Genomic DNA, 16684 nt, shown 5'->3' on the forward strand with positions numbered 1-16684 from the left:
GTCGCGTAAGGCGAAAATACAATATTTAGTCAAGTAGCTGTCGAACTCACAGAATGAAACTGAACGCAACGCAACGCAGCAAGACCGTATACTCGTAGCATCGTCACTCCACCGCCCGTGGCAAAAGCAGTGCACGTGGAATTGACAAGAAGAGCGGGGTATTCGTTGCGCTGAGAAGGATAGCACGCTTTTCTGTACCTCTCTTTGTTTTAACTTTCTGAGCGTGTTTTTAATCCAAACATATCATATCTATATATTTTTGGAATCAGGAACCGACAAGGAATAAGATAAAAGTGTTTTTAAATTGATTTCGAAAAAAAAATTTGATAATAATTTTTATATATTTAATTTTCAGAGCTTGTTTTTAATCCGAATATAACATATTTATATGTTTTTGGAATCAGCAAATGATGGAGAATAAGATAAACGTAAATTTGGATCGTTTTATAAATTTTTTTTTTTTTTTTACAATTTTCAGACTTTTAATGACCAAAGTCATTGATTAATTTTTAAGCCACCAAGCTGAAATGCAATACGGAACCCCGGGCTTTGTCGAAGATTACTTGACCAAAATTTCAACCAATTTGGTTGAAAAATGAGGGCGTGACAGTGCCGCCTCAACTTTCACGAAAAGCCGGATGTGACGTCATCAAAGACATTTATCAAAAAAATGAAAAAAACGTTCGGGGATTTCATACCCAGGAACTCTCATGTCAAATTTCATAAAGATCGGTCCAGTAGTTTAGTCTGAATCGCTCTACACACACACACACACACACACACACAGACACACACACACACGCACACACACACGCACATACACCACGACCCTCGTTTCGATTCCCCCTCGATGTTAAAATATTTAGTCAAAACTTAACTAAATATAAAAAGAGACGTTTACATAATTTATAAATGTATTGAATATGGGCTGTGTTATTGTATGCTTTATTGTGTTTTCCCGTTTTGTTGTTGTTGTTGTCTCTTTTGTTTTCTTTGTCTTTGTTGGAGATGCATAGTTTTGTATGGTTGATGTTATTTGATGTTCCTGTGTGATGTTGATGTCGTGTACCAAAAAGAAATAAAAAAGTGTTAAAAAAAAAATTAAAAAAAGATTAAAAAAAATTTTTTACAAATAAAAACAGACAGACACACAGACACTTACTTGTTTAAAAAATGTTCTCATTGCATTATGTATTATTATGTTTCAATACAAACATGGAGTACCGATATTATATCAGCTGCACAATAGTAGTGGTGCTTACAAGTTTTGCCAGAGAAACAGCATGTAGTGTTCCTTGAATGATGTTTCACTGACTTTCATTTTAATTATACCAGGAATGGAGTTCCACAATAGGGTGCCAGAATGAGACAGAATTGACTTGTACAGGTCAATTCTGGGGGTTGGGGTAATTAAACTGTTTAGTTTTCTTGAATTATTCATCCTAAACGCATGGCAAATAAGAAGGCATTGTTAAACCAATTATTCCCCCAGACATGGACACATACAACCTGAATGCATGGCGAGAAAGAAGGCTTCATGAAAACAATTATTCTTTCTCTCAGACAGACACTCATACAACCTAGATGCATTGCGAGAAAGAAGGCATCGTTAAACCAATTGTTCTCACAGACAGACACACATACAACCTGAATGCATGGCGGCCGGCCAGACTGTCCAACGCTGACCGTTCTGATGACGTCAGAGTGCTCAGAGAGTTGTGGGAAAGGTCAAGCGTCGTCAGGTCACCATGATTATCTAGATTGACAGGCACTTTCTGGAGTCGATTGTCGGAGAAGTCTAGTTCTTTCAGACGGCGCTGTACACGTAACATGTCAGGATCTGTGAAGGGCAGGTCGTTCCGGGACAGGTCCAAAAACTGCAGCTGATCCACGTTTTGAAACAAGCGCCAACCACGTGACTTCAAGAACAGCGGGTTAAATCCAAAGTTTGACAAACTCAGTTTTGTCAGACTGTCCAGAAAATCGAACATCTTTTCCGTCATGTTGTGACAATAGTTGCCATTCAAGCTTAGTGTTTCAAGATTTTCGAGACCATAAAATGTCATGCGACAGTTGGCAAATCCCAGATAGGACAGGTCCAAAATCTTTAAATGCTTCGCAGAGGGAAAAGTCAAATTAACTGGCAAGGGATCCAGGTGTGGGAAGATTGAGGAAATGTTTAGATATGAAATATTCATTGGGGTTCGAAACCCCATCGTGTATGTGTTCTCATCGTAACCACCATCACGGAAATGGTCTTTGCATCGAAAATCTCCACTGACTAAACACTGAGCTCCTGTGATGGTAAACCTAATCTGATCCTGCAGTGCCAGAGATCGTAAGGGACCATCTGACGTCATCATTTTGATCAAAGTAGATGAATCTCCAATAATCGCATTCATCGAAACATCTATGTGTTCCACGCATCTGAAGAAAGGGGTGTTTTGTACTGCCAAGGCGTTTCCTGCTATTCGCTGAATACTGCATGACGACATTGTGAAGTTCTTAACACAGATCTGTTGTAGGTATCTTGCAGAATGCCTGTCGATGACGTGGTTAAATGGTAAGCGATCGCCAATGCCTTGCAATTTGATTTCAGTCATATTCTGGTGCTGGAGGCCGTACAGAGATTCCAGTATGTGGTTGGGAGTCTGGTAGTAAGAGTGCATGAACCATAATCTGTCCAACGCAGGAAGCTCACAGAATGCACACGCTTCAATAATTTGAAGTGAGCAATACTGAAAATTGATGAAAGAGAGTGTCGAGTTTTTAAAGCCCTCGAAGGACGTGTTAAAAATATGACTAATTCTACAGTTCTTGCTCAAATCTAGAGTATGAATGTTGCGCAGAGCCGCAAAGTCCCGCCCAAAGTGCACATCACTAAACGTATCGATGGATAACAACGTCAGGGAGACGAGGTCACTGAACACGTTGTCGGGATATTCACCGTTCTGATCGTGATCGTTGTTCTCCAGACGCAGAAGCTGCAGCTGCCCCAGCGAGGCGAAGACCCGGGCCGGGTAGACTGACGACGTCAGCTGGAGTTTGTTGTCAGACAAGTCCAGGTTGATCAGCCTGTCCAGCCCTGTCATGGCACCAGCCTCCAGTCTCTGCAAGCGGTTGGACCCCAGCCCCAGCCAGTGGAGGTGAGCGAGACTGGAGAAGGTGTTGTACAAGACCTGCAGGTGATTGTGGCCCAGGTCCAGGTGACGGAGGTGAGTCAGGTTCTCAAAGACGTCCGTTCCGAGGCTGGTCACCTGGTTGTGGTCAAGCAACAGTCGTTGTAGGTGCGGAAGGTTGGCAAAGGTCCGGCTGGTCAGTGCGGTCAGGTTGTTATAGCTCAGGTCCAAAGTCTCCAACTCTTCCAGTCCTTGAAACGCGTGCTGGTCTAGTTCCTGCAGATCGTTGTGACCGAGGTTCAAGTGACGTAGGCTGGAGAGATCAGAAAGAGAACCGGAACGCCACTCTGATAGCTGGTTATTACTCAAGTCCAGAAGTATGACGTCAGAGACATCTACGCCGGAGATATCTACGTCAGAGAGTGACGTAACTTGCGTGTGACTGCAGTCCACCAGGGTTCCGTTTTGAGCTCTGCTCCTCGACCGACAAACCACATCCCTGGAAGATACACAGCTTGCGACAAGAAACCAAACCAACACAACCCCGATTCTTTTCATCATTTTCATTTCGCACGTTGCTTCTTATGAAGTTTTCCCTCCAAACATGTATGGCTATAACACGATGTATTTCAACATTTCTTTTCACGAAGACTGTGTCATAAATAATGAATGTGATCTGGCTGTCTGTACTGAAGTCGTGGCCTTTATGCCAAGCAAGGAGGAAGAACGTGTCAGGTAGGTCAGGAACACCAAAGGAGGGGGGTTTCCCTGCGTGGTTACATCCCAACTTACCACAGCCACCCGGTGACATTGCATTGGGCAGGACAGGAAAAGAGAATGATTTTGCGTTTGAACAAAATACTTGTGTTCAACACTTGACGAACGCGTTTCAATAGAAGTCATAACAAAAACAATGCATTAATGCAGATTTGTTTTTTAAGGGGGCAGTACTACCTAGCGGACGGTACATATTTTGTCTTTTTAATACACCCCTTAAATATTATCATATTTGTTCAAAGTGTTGACTGTATATAGCTAAATGGCATAGTGTTCTAATAAAAAAGAATGTGTTAAATAGCATAGGATTTTGTTTTTTGTGAAGCTGTGTATGACTGTGACGGAACATCGCATAGTCTGCTTTTAAAATGATAGCAGAAAAAGTATGTGATAAAGGTGTTCGACAACATTTAATTAAAAAACAAAAGAGTTTAAAAAAACCGTATATTTTATACCATTTGTACTAGCCACAAAAACGTCGGTTTGGCTCCCTGTAATTGCTTTAGAGAACTTCTGCGGAAAACTAGAACATTCTATCTTAAATAAATTTTGAGATATCTTTAAAAAAACAAGAAACAATATTAAAATTTCGTTTCGTTTTTTTAACCCAAAATTATGAATATTTGCACATCAACTGTGAAGACACATTCTCATTCAGCACTTTTATAGCTAGGGTTACATTGCCTTATGCTAAAATGTCAGCCATTTTGTATTTAAAAAGTGGCATCGCGAAACGAAACACAAAAAAGTGATTTTTCATGAAATCTCAGAGTACTGCCCCCTCAAGAGAAAATGTAGAATTATAACTAAAAAAAGAAATGTAAAACTTAATCATCATTGAGTGAAGCAGTTCAAGAGGAAAAACAAAGTGTAATCAAAACACAAACAAAGCTTTTGTTAACAGGAGAGCAACACAAATATACGAAGCATGCATCCCCCGAAAGCGGCGCAGGGTTGCCTAATTGGCGAGATAAGAACGGTTATACACGTAAAAACCGAGTGAGTTTCAGCCCATACACGAAGAAAAAGAAAGACTACAGGGCAGGTACCTGTGAAGACCAGGACGTATCAAGGTAGACAGGGAAGTGCGGTCACGGTTGGGAGACTGAGCAGCCTCACCTTCTCACACACTGCAAGCTCAGTCTTTTCCCGGGTGCAACCAACACAAAGCATAGGTCACGCTTTAATTGGTGTTACCTACCGAGCCGTGTTTGAGGACAGGATCTTATACGACAAAAGGTTTTATTACACTGAGGAAAATGGGTTCACAATGAAGACGTTCAGGTTTGGGGAAACTAATGTTTGAAAATAATGTGTGTGTGTGTGTGTGTGTGTGTGTGTGTGTGCGTGTGTGTGTGTGTGTGTGTGTGCGTGAGTGTTTGTGTGTGTGTGTGTGTGTGCGTGAGTGTTTGTGTGTGGGAGTGTTTGTGTGTGTGTGTCAGTGCGTTCCGCGTCTGTCTGTCTGTCTGTCTGTGCGCGCGCCTAGCTGCACATAAAAATTATATCTTCGAATCACCACGGAGTGTTAGGCATCCGGGCCTCGTCATAACCTAGGTATACCCTTCACACTGATTGGACAGTTGAACGTGTGTTCTGGCTTTGATGTTCAAATATGTGTGTAGGTGGTTTTAAGTGGCAGAATTCTAATATTACCTAACACGCTGTGTTGCCTTTTGTGCTGTTTTCCTATTTCTTTTCACAACTAACAACAATGAACGAAGTCACCCGCAAGTCACCCTCAACTCGCAGCGTAAATGGGATCTATTCAACAAAACTCTCTCATGCTTCCAAGTATACTGTATTCTGTACACGGTGTGAATTACGTTCCGGAATTGTGAATGGGAAAAAAGGACAGCTCAACAGAACAACGTGTTGAGGCTTGTGCTGAGACTCTCAAAATGAATTTACCATCGGTGCACTTTTCGTTCTGCACCCTCGTTGCTTTCTTCAATGCAGTTGGTAAGTCTTCTTTCGTTAAGGCGTAAGGGTCACCCAGAATTTGGAAAAAAAATCGTTTTTCAGATATACTAAATTATGATGTTGCCAAAAGCTAGAACAATATCTCTATTTTCATGTGCAGTTTACATTTTGTCTCTAGCATACATAGTTTTCTTGCAATAAGTGCTCAAAGTAGGTTGGTGGGAATTAAAAATCCATTTAATCAAGGGTCTTGTTGAATGAAATTATCGGTTCTGATGATGAATTTGATTCCAAAAACTGCTCAGAACAGTCTGACACAGATGATGAATCAGACAGTAGCTCAAGTGAAGATAGTTTTGATTCTGATCTCTTGATGACCCCCCCTAAAGGACATAGACTGATAGATGTTGAACTGTTGGCTGTTTTATGTGGTGAAAGTTCGCGCGAAATCACAGAGCTGCTACACTGTCTGCATGATCAACTTGTTTAAATATTCACCTATTCCATTGAAACTTTGCACATGAAATGTTCACTTGACTGGCTATATTTTATTCTAAAATAAAGCTGATAATCAAAAAAATATAATTTGTTTGATTGTGTGATATATCATAATAATATATAGAATTATAGTATTCTTTTGCTAATGCTACTAAAAGCATAATTTCCAACAAAACAGAAAGCTTTTAGAACATAATGTAGGTAATGATGCTTTAAATATGAGTGCCAATTTATTTTTCAATTGGACACATACTTTTTTCCCAAGAGTGCATTGGGTGTGGTTTGTGTGTTAATGCTGTCTGCTGTTACAGTGTGCAAACCTCCTTGTCGGGAAATGCGTTGATACAATAGTCTAGCGCACAATAGCCCGGATACTTAGGTTTCGCTCTTGTTTAAGTGGACTTGTAAGTTCTGAATTGTGTTGCGAAATATCTTGTTGGGAAAAATACACAACTACTATCTTTTTGGGGTTTTGCAGAGTCGTTAGTAGTGTACTGTTTCGCTGTCACTTACCCTATCGAGGCGGCCATTTCGGCACGGCAGTTTCTTAAGTAAAATAATTACCATAGTGTGTAGTACACTGGGAATAACTTGATTGGCTTGTATACCGAAAGTGTATTTTTACACAACTATGTAGCTAGCGTCTAGTCTCGTCATTGTAAAGTGTTGCTTCAAGAGGCTTGTATTTTGAATATGTCAAGTTGAAGTGTCATCGTTGCAATTGTTTACTGATACTGTAGCCAACTCAAAGACCAGAAACTATGCAGTCTTCAAGAGAACACGACATACACAGTTTTATTTAGTTCTAGTTTTTTTTCTTTTATTAACAGAGGCCTGTGGTCGCGGCACAAGCGAGAAACAAACCCAAAACGGGGCCTCCGTCTCGCAACTACAGCACAAACAAGTCGCGTAAGGCGAAAATACAACATTTAGTCAAGTAGCTGTCGAACTCACAGAATGAAACTGAACGCAACGCAACACAGCAAGACCGTATACTCGTAGCATCGTCACTCCACCGCCCGTGGCAAAGGCAGTGCCAGTGGAATTGACAAGAAGAGCGGGGTATTCGTTGCGCTGAGAAGGATAGCACGCTTTTCTGTAGCTCTCTTCGTTTTAACTTTCTGAGCGTGTTTTTAATCCAAACATATCATATCTATATGTTTTTGGAATCAGGAACCGACAAGGAATAAGATAAAAGTGTTTTTAAATTGATTTCGAAAAAAAAGTTTGATAATAATTTTTATATATTTAATTTTCAGAGCTTGTTGTTATTCCAAATATAACATATTTATATGTTTTTGGAATCAGCAAATGATGGAGAATAAGATGAACGTAAATTTGGATCGTTTTATAAAAATTTTTTTTTTTACAATTTTCAGATTTTTAATGACCAAAGTCATTAGTTAATTTTTAAGCCACCAAGCTGAAATGCAATACTGAAGTCCGGGCTTCGTCGAAGATTACTTGACCAAAATTTCAACCAATTTGGTTGAAAAATGAGGGCGTGACAGTGCCGCCTCAACTTTCACGAAAAGCCGGATATGACGTCATCAAAGACATTTATCAAAAAAATGAAAAAACCGTTCGGGGATTTCATACCCAGGAACTCTCATGTCAAATTTCATAAAGATCGGTCCAGTAGTTTAGTCTGAATCGCTCTACACACACACACACAGACACACAGACACACACACACACGCACACACACACGCACGCACATACACCACGACCCTCGTCTCGATTCCCCCCTCTATGTTAAAACATTTAGTCAAAACTTGACTAAATGTAAAAATCGACCATCAAATTGAGTCACCGACACGAATGTACCGCAGCAGAGAAGGATACCGCAGCATGCCTCAACAGCGGAGTGTGTTACGCCGTGGACTTGGAAGGGAATGGCGACCGTAGCGCTTTTTGTTAGTAAGTATGGGGTACACGCAATCCGTCTTTCAACTTTTAAAAACCTGAGAGGGCCCCAAAGGGTTTAAAATCGTGATCGTGATTGGCTGTTTTTTTTTTACCTTTCTGTGACCGTGATTGCCGAAAATTCCATTTCTGTGATCGTGATGGGACTTTGCCCGTGATCCGTGATGACAAAAAAATAAAGTCTCGTGATCGTGATCGTCATTTGTTTTCGTGATCGTGATGGGCATTATTGCAAAGCATTTTATTTTCAACGTACATTTTTCACAGCTGTATCACTCTATGATCCTCTATTCGTCAAGGTGTTTGTGATCGTGAAAACAAAAATCAAGGTAACTGTGATCGTGAAAGCTAAAATTTCCCTTCCCGTGATCGTGATGATACCCCCCCTTTGGGGCCCTCTGGGTTATAGAAACACGAACATACCCAGCATATATTATGCTTCCTCTGAAAGCGGCGTATGGCTGCCTAAATGGCGTGGTAAAAACGGTCATACACGTAAAATTCCACTCGTGCAAAACACGTGTGTACGTGGGAGTTTGAGCCCACGAACGCAGAAGAAGAAGTGCGCTCTTATTTGCATTGTCTATGCTTCTCAGTGCTCATTGCTAGCATTTCGTGCACCGTAAATCGCTTAAATGGCCGAGTATAATATTCTATACAGGTGCGTGTTTTAGTTCGATCTCAAAAACTCAGCAGGGAGTCTTTACCTAACCTGAAAGAGTGAATAGAACATAAAATGAACATGTTTTCGCGTAAACAGTGAGGGGTTTAATTTTTTCACTGGCGAGTGCGTTATCGGCGAGAGAATTCACTCCATACATATGCGAAAATCATGCCTTTGTATGTCGTTTATTGGTTATCTATCATCTGTACGTTTCAGTAGACGGTACGACATGGTGAGAGCTCTCAGTCAAGTCAAACAGTTTAAATGCAAAGCACAGGATTTTGTTATGGTGTATGCATAAAACTTCACACTCCTTCCACCCGCATATATCATAACCCTTGGACTATGCCATTTCTTGTGAAGGACTATTGTTGTTGGCACTTTTTGTTGTGAAGATTGTTTTTAACTTAGGACATGTATGAACTCTTTTTTTTTAGAAAGTATATACTATAGTCAGTTCAAAGGGTATTAGATCGCTAGGTACGAAGAGAAGATAATCACAGCAAACTCTGCCTGTGTGGGTAAAACTTCCGAAGGCTATGTTGGTAAATTTAACGTGTCACAGTCAAGATAAAAATCTAGGCCATCGTTATGCAGTCATTCACACAACGCAAAGAGGCTAATTTGAAGGGAACTCTAATTACACAGTCAAGCTGTAACCGAGTGCCAGTGCCGATAACACTACGATCACCTCGGGAAGCGAAGTGCAATCAAACAGGTTTGAAAATGTTAGGGCTAATTTCTTAGCCCTATAAAAACTGTTATGCAAACCCGAAGGTTTCCATGAACATACAGACAATCGGAAGCCACCAGACCCCATCAAAAACAGAATTCTACAAACCACGGGTGTTGACCGAAAGGCCAACAACTCGGGTGCAGAGTCTGCTGTGAAAGGAGCGGTAGCCTCCCCTGTCACAATCGCCCCGTTTGAAATGAACTTCGTCCCGAAGTTCCGAACCGGGGGACCACTGTCCATCCCAAGTTCGCAGAATGGGAACAGCACGAAAATGTTCAGTGGTCATATTATGCCATTACCTGAACATATCATGCTGAGTCCCATCCCTGCTCGCAAGCGCCAGATGTAACCGAGTGCCGTAAAACACTACGATCACCTCGGGAAGCGAAGTGCAATCAAACAGGTTTGAAAATATTAGGGCTAATTTCTTAGCCCTATAAAAACTGTTATGCAAACCCGAAGGTTTCCATGAACATACAGACAATCGGAAGCCACCAGACCCCATCACAAACAGAATTCTACAAACCACGGGTGTTGACCGAAAGGCCAACAACTCGGGTGCAGAGTCTCCTGTGAAAGGAGCGGTAGCCTCCCCTGTCACAAAGCGGATGTCTTCTCAAACCTAATACTATCAGTTACACCGCTGATAATAGACAAATGTTTCAGTTTCCTGTTTCTCTGTGCCGCCGCGGCCTCCACTTCCGAGAAATGTTTCGCTCAAAAAGTGTGAAGTTAGCAATGTACGCAAAAGGCATGGACATTCCTGAGGATTGAGTTTGGAGGTAAATCCTGTTCCAAAAACCGTGTCGTTAAATTACCCTGTACTTTGTGTGTATGGGCTTCTCTTTGGTAAAAACGACAAAAAGTGTCGACGAAGCCAATAGTCGATAGATAATATTGCACATAGATATATAATGGTCGATTGATAAAAAAAGAAGAAGAATAGATGTATGGCTTCTTCAAATATACCTTCCTGCGGATCCCTGTATCCATGATTTGTCGACCCTTCTATTCAGTAATTGTCGGATCTTTTGACCCTTGTATCTGTGGGTCTTTGGATTTGTCTACCCTTGTACCCATAGACCTGGATATGTCGACCTTTGTTTCCGTAAACCTTGCATCTGTAGACATTTGTATTCATCAACCCTGGATCTGTGAACACATGGACCTTTTGACACTTGTGTCCATAGAATCTGCATCTGTCGACCTTGTATCGATGGATCGGTCGATTCTTAAATTCATGCATCAGTCGGCCTCAGGATCCACAGATCTGTCGACCCATGTGTCCAGGATCCTTGTATATGTCTACCCTTTAATCGTCGGATCGGTTTACCCTTGTATCTACGGATCCCTGGATCTGCCGATCCTTGTATATATGGATCCCTGGATCTACCGACCCTTGTATTTATGGATCCCTGGATCTGCCGACCCTTGTATCTATGGCTCCTTGGATCTGCCAACCATTGTGTCTATGGATCCCTGGATCTGCCGACCCTTGTATCTATGGATCCCTGGATCTGCCGACCCTTGTATCTATGGATCCCTGAATGTGCCGACCTTTGTATCTATGGATCCCTGAATGCGCCGACCCTTGTATCTATGGATCCCTGGATCTACCGACCCTTCCATCTATGGATCCCTGGATCTGAAGACCCTTGTATCTATGGATCCCTGAATGTGCCGACCCTTGTATTTATGGATCCCTGAATGTGCCGACCCTTGTATTTATAGATCCCTGGATCTATCGACCATTGCATCTACGGATCCCTGGATCCATCGACCATTAATTGTGTCTACGGATCCCTGGATCTATCGACCATTGTATCCATGGATCCCTGGATCTACCGACCCTTGTATCTATGGATCCTTGGATCTACCGACCCTTGGATTCATGGAGCCAATCCCATGGTGTATACTGCATGATAATATCCTGTTCATTTGTTTTGCAGCTGTGTTGAAAAAGAGACGAGGTCACGCTGTGAACAGTTTCTCTACACAGGTACCTCGATCAGCATCGAAGCTTACTGTCTTTTCTGCTTACCAACTCTTTCAATCCTTTCCTTCTAATCTGCTTGAGCCACTTTTTTCTGTTCTGTGTATTCATTCCTTCAGTCGGTAAGTTAATCATCTGTGGGTAGATAATTCGCCCAGGGATCAATCTTGCCAGGACCTGTAGCCAGTTACATTGATTCAGTTAAGCCAAACAACTAAGCCATGTTGTGCATCACTGCAACAATCAGTGAGTAAGTTGATTGAACTAGAAAATAATTGTAAAGTCATTACCGCTATTTTATCAATGATTACATATGTTTTCTCGAATTGACTCAACTCAGTGTTAAATTACTTACCGACACGGAGATTTTAATCATATAGATATATATGGTTGACACATGTACGGAAAATCAAAACACGCACACCCGGCACAGGTGTTTGTGCTTAAATGATGAAAACAATTTTTGCCTTCGTCAAAACGTTTCTTGTTTTTGTAAGTTGCAATTTTTCAACAAAACAAATTATGTGTATGGACAAGTATGTGTTATTTCAAATGATGCACTCACCAGAATGTTAGTGCTGACCAGACAGAAAATAGAACTAGACAGAAGCAAACAGGTGACTATGTTGAAGTCTTGGTTTGATTTTGTGTTTGCAGGTCAGGTTTTGACGGCGGACGCGGCATCTGACTATCGCATTGCTACCATCGTGGTCTTGTCGCTAAATTGATTGATACTTGTTGCAGTTCTCCTCATGGTTTTAGGTGTGTATATTTGTTATTACTCCTCCTCCCAATCAATCTTCAACTCATGTTGAGTTTTTCGGAATGCTAAACATTCACAAAGTACAAAGATACTCATTTGTTTTAATAACTTCTAACGCTACTAGTTCATTCTATTGCAACAACAAAATGTATGTGTACTTGATACTGCCGATTGCATATTCCAAAGTTTCTAAATTTCTTGAGAACACACACACACACACACACACACACACACACACACACACACACACACACAAATACACACACACACACACACACACACACACACATATATTTAGGAATAGTATTTAATCAAAATGGTTCTTTACAAAAAGCTCAAGAACATCAATGTAAACAAGCCAATAAAGCAAGCCATTTGCTTAGGAGAATGTTTAGAAAAGAAAATGTTCAAATTGATACTACTTTACATTTATTTGATTCTTTAGTGAATCCAATCTTGACATATGAATCAAGTATTTGGTTCCCATACAATTATTCCAACAAATCAATCGATAACATCGAGAAGTTTTTTTAATCATGTTTTTCAAGAAATTCTACGAGTGAAGACATCCATATAAAATGTTGTCGTTGTCTGCTAGGTGTACACAGAAAAACCATGTGTATACCAGTGCTGGCAGAATTAGGTAGATTCCCATTAGCACTAAGAATGTTAACACAAACCATTTCCAATTGGACTCATATTTTACAATCTAAACGAGATTCATTTGTTCATCAAGTATATGTTGACATGTTTAATAACCCTAAAGAAAATTCTTGGCTCATATTCATTAAAAGTTCACTTTCAAGACTTGGCTTTAATCATGTTTGGCAAAATCAATCTACTTTTGATACGAGAAAGTTACAATTTGCCATACAAATGAAATTACAAAGTGAATACATACGTTTTTGGAATAAAGCTAAATCAAAAGGAAGTGCAAGATTAAGATTCTATTCAAATATATGTGATACATATGAAATTCAGTCATATCTGACAATTATAGAAAATCGAAATCACAGGACAGCTTTAAGTCGATTAAGAACCAGTAGTCACAATCTAAAAATAGAAACTGGAAGACATCATAACATCCAAAGAGAAAATCGTTTGTGTATGGTATGTAACATTGTTGAAGATGAATATCATCTTCTGGATGAATGCGTAAAATTCCATGAAAGTAGAGAAAAATTTAAAAAAGACGTGACTAATATTGATGTAGATTATATTAATTATAAACCAAGTGAAATATTTATGGACAAAGATGTTCAAATATGTCTCGGAAGGTTTGTCGCAGAATGCTTTAGAATTCATAGCAATGTGTCAATAACCTTTTTGATTTGAGGACAATAAACATTTGTTCTTGTTCTTGTTCTTGTTGTTCTTGTTCACACACAAACACACACACACACACACACACACACACACACACACACACACACACACTCACCACACACACACACACACACACTGAAACACACTCACGCAAACATATACACTAACACGCGCAGACTTTTACACAAACGCACACATGTAAACACACAAACAACCTTGACCTACTATGTTCTCTCTGATATAATGATAAACAAATCTGCATGCATAACATTTTGTCTTTGTGTCTTTGTCTGCAGTTCGTCGAAAGTTCAAGACCGAGAAAAAGACGATTCTGTGAAACGCTCCACTATGATAGGCAAATACATCAAGAAAGCGCAGAAACGTTGTTGCGACTGTGCTTCTTCAAGTTTTTCTGTGTGATCCAGTGTCGATGTACATATCTCGCTACAACTGTTCTCCAAAAGGTGGCAAATGACACAAGCCTACCTGACCAACACGTGAAGTAGACTTCGAGCGTCGACGGAAAATAACATGTGGTTACCAGAACAGAAATGGCCACGCTAATGTTAAAAGAATCATCTTGCCACTGAACACAATCATGATTACCGTCATATATCAGCCTCGGTATTTGCAGGACATAAAAGCATCCTTCCACTTGGACATATACTCAAGTGTAACAGCTGTCTGTGTAGATTTGGCTGAATTTATTTCGTAAACGACAGTGACACTATGTCTATTTGCAAAATAAATGTAACGAGAAATTGCCACTCTGCACTGACAGGAAACAGTCATGCTGTGGAGGTTTGGTCTGAGTCTGAGTTGAAGGATGCTCTGGTCCCAAGATCATCATTCTGCTTGGACACATACCAACATGTAACAGCTCTGGGCATACCTGAGATGATGAGATAACATTAACTTCACGGGAAGGAATGCGCCTTTTACCAGTAGTAACCCTTGAAAGGATGATACCTTCCAGACAGAAATTCAGAAGTCTGCCGTGAGCTGCTTGTCAGCATCGGAATCATTGATGTCTTGTAAATATACGACGTTGAAAAATGGCATGGCACAGTATTTTTAATCATGAAGCATTATTTGTATAGATTATTTAGAGACTTAGTGTACTGTCCAGTACAGAATGTCTCAGTTTGACATGGAACATGTCATGCTGTCACAACCCGAGTTTTTAGAGATGCAGACGAAGTTAAAATAGAATGTTGTACATGGACGAAATGATGTAATTGTTATATTTTGGAGTGTATATAATAATTGTGCTATTTGCAACACAAAGTATTGGAGTCCAAACACTATTGTGGAATGTATGCGGGTTGGTTTGAGGTGCGTTATTCCTGTAACATCGCATATGTTTGCAAGGTTGTGTCCGAATCGTGGAACGGGCTATAGTCACCCGGTAACGCGCGGTGAACAAACCAGGTCAAGCTGCAGAAAACAAAGTTTGCTAATATGTGTTGGGCACAGTAGTGCAAATTAAATAATGTTCATTTCACCTGGTAGGGTAATATAATGTAATGCATAAATTATATTATCGTATATCTATAGGCTATTTAGCAAGTAAAGGAATTAATATAGTTCTAGGTCAGCGGTGTACGAATACACGTTGGCACCCCGTCAACGAAATAGGCCCGGTTTTGAGTTAGTACTACCCGTGAGAGACAACGGTACGGTCGCAGACGTATTGGCGGGCGCGAGTGCTCGCATCAACCGGCGGTTGTAAGTTGAGCTTGTGTTATTTACTTGGCGGGTGAACTATTGTTTTCGTATTGCTGTGGCTGGGTAGATGTCTTTGTCTAATGTTTGTTTTGTTTGTGCTTACGTTTGGTATAGTTGTAATATTGTGGGACACGGTGAATGTGAGACATGTTATATCCGTGGGAATGTGCACGGGAAAGATAAGGATGACATCGACCGGTCCATTACAACATATTCGTATAGAGTGCCTCGGGATATATATCTTAACGCATGTCTGGAAGTGATATATAGTGAAAGTACAGTGGAATAATATGTGTGTAATTATTTGCATATAGCTATTAAATATTCGTTCACATGGAAAAATCACATATCCAAGATGGCGGCCGACATCCCGACAACTTTAGTATACTTATAGTATTGATCATGTTGTGTTATATCTTCATATTATAGTGTGTAATAATATGCGGGGATGTATCATACCTGTGCAGGGATATGGGTGTTGCGACATGCAATCGTGGTCATGTAATGTAATGTAAAGTTGGATACCACAATCTAACATTTAGTGTACGTTGTCCAGTTATTTGTAACATATCACATGGCGTATATGGTCATGATAAAGACAATAAGTTTATAGGTTGAAGCGAACTATAAATATATATTGTAAAGCCCCGTTTTATAGCTAATGCATTAAATAATTATCCTTTTCCATATATGGTTGCCTGGTGTAATATTCGATCTTGATGTCCATCGGTATTATGCGCTAAAAGGTTGCATTACCGATGAGCACTAACACAACCATCGATACACGCCAGGTAGCTAGGGATGGTGTTGTTCAGTATTAACTTGCTGTTTTATTATATGCAGTTGGCCGGAGAGAACGGAGGAGGGACGTATGATTACGTGAAGGCGTTAAGACTGGACAGTGGGAACGCTGTCGGAAGGTGACTGCGGTTCACGGTGACGCATGAAGAGCGACGACAGGCTACACGACACCTGGGCGACGTGGCGACATGGGTCACTCCGACAAGAAGGTTCCACACAGAGTGTACGCGGGACCACCAGAAGACGGCAAGAGGAAGGGGTTTGGTCAGCTCTACATGTCTAGGAATCTGGAGGCCAGCTCAGTAGGATGGAGCTGGGGACGACGAGCTTAGGCAGTCGGGGACCTTTCTAGTGGGTCAGAATCAGAACAGCTGCGGCATTCTGAGGAGGGAAGGACAAGGAGGCCTTGGTGGGCATTGTGTATCCCTGAAAA

General features: G+C 40.8%; 1 protein-coding gene and 1 long non-coding RNA gene across 3 annotated transcripts in view; one reads left to right on the top strand and one right to left on the bottom strand.

Moving 5' to 3' along the window:
- The window catches only part of LOC138958319 (insulin-like growth factor-binding protein complex acid labile subunit), a 51952-nt gene extending 48095 nt beyond the window's left edge, over positions 1 to 3857 (bottom strand). The window contains exon 1 of the mRNA XM_070329430.1: positions 1648 to 3857. Within this exon, the coding sequence (XP_070185531.1) occupies positions 1648 to 3686 (2039 nt within the window). The 5' untranslated portion in view covers positions 3687 to 3857. The remainder of the gene's footprint in view (positions 1 to 1647) is intronic.
- Positions 3858 to 5414: 1557 nt separating this feature from the next.
- On the top strand, positions 5415 to 16684 carry LOC138958329 (uncharacterized). Of its 2 annotated transcripts, XR_011453375.1 has the most exons (6): positions 5415 to 5855; positions 7145 to 8234; positions 11590 to 11639; positions 12291 to 12395; positions 14019 to 15450; positions 16294 to 16684. It is a non-coding gene; the product is annotated as an uncharacterized lncRNA (long non-coding RNA). The 2 variants fall into 2 exon arrangements; XR_011453376.1 differs by lacking the exon at positions 7145 to 8234 and having other exon boundaries at positions 5427 to 5855.

Source organism: Littorina saxatilis, linkage group LG2 (assembly GCF_037325665.1).
Source record: "Littorina saxatilis isolate snail1 linkage group LG2, US_GU_Lsax_2.0, whole genome shotgun sequence".
Taxonomy (NCBI): Eukaryota; Metazoa; Mollusca; class Gastropoda; order Littorinimorpha; family Littorinidae; genus Littorina; species Littorina saxatilis.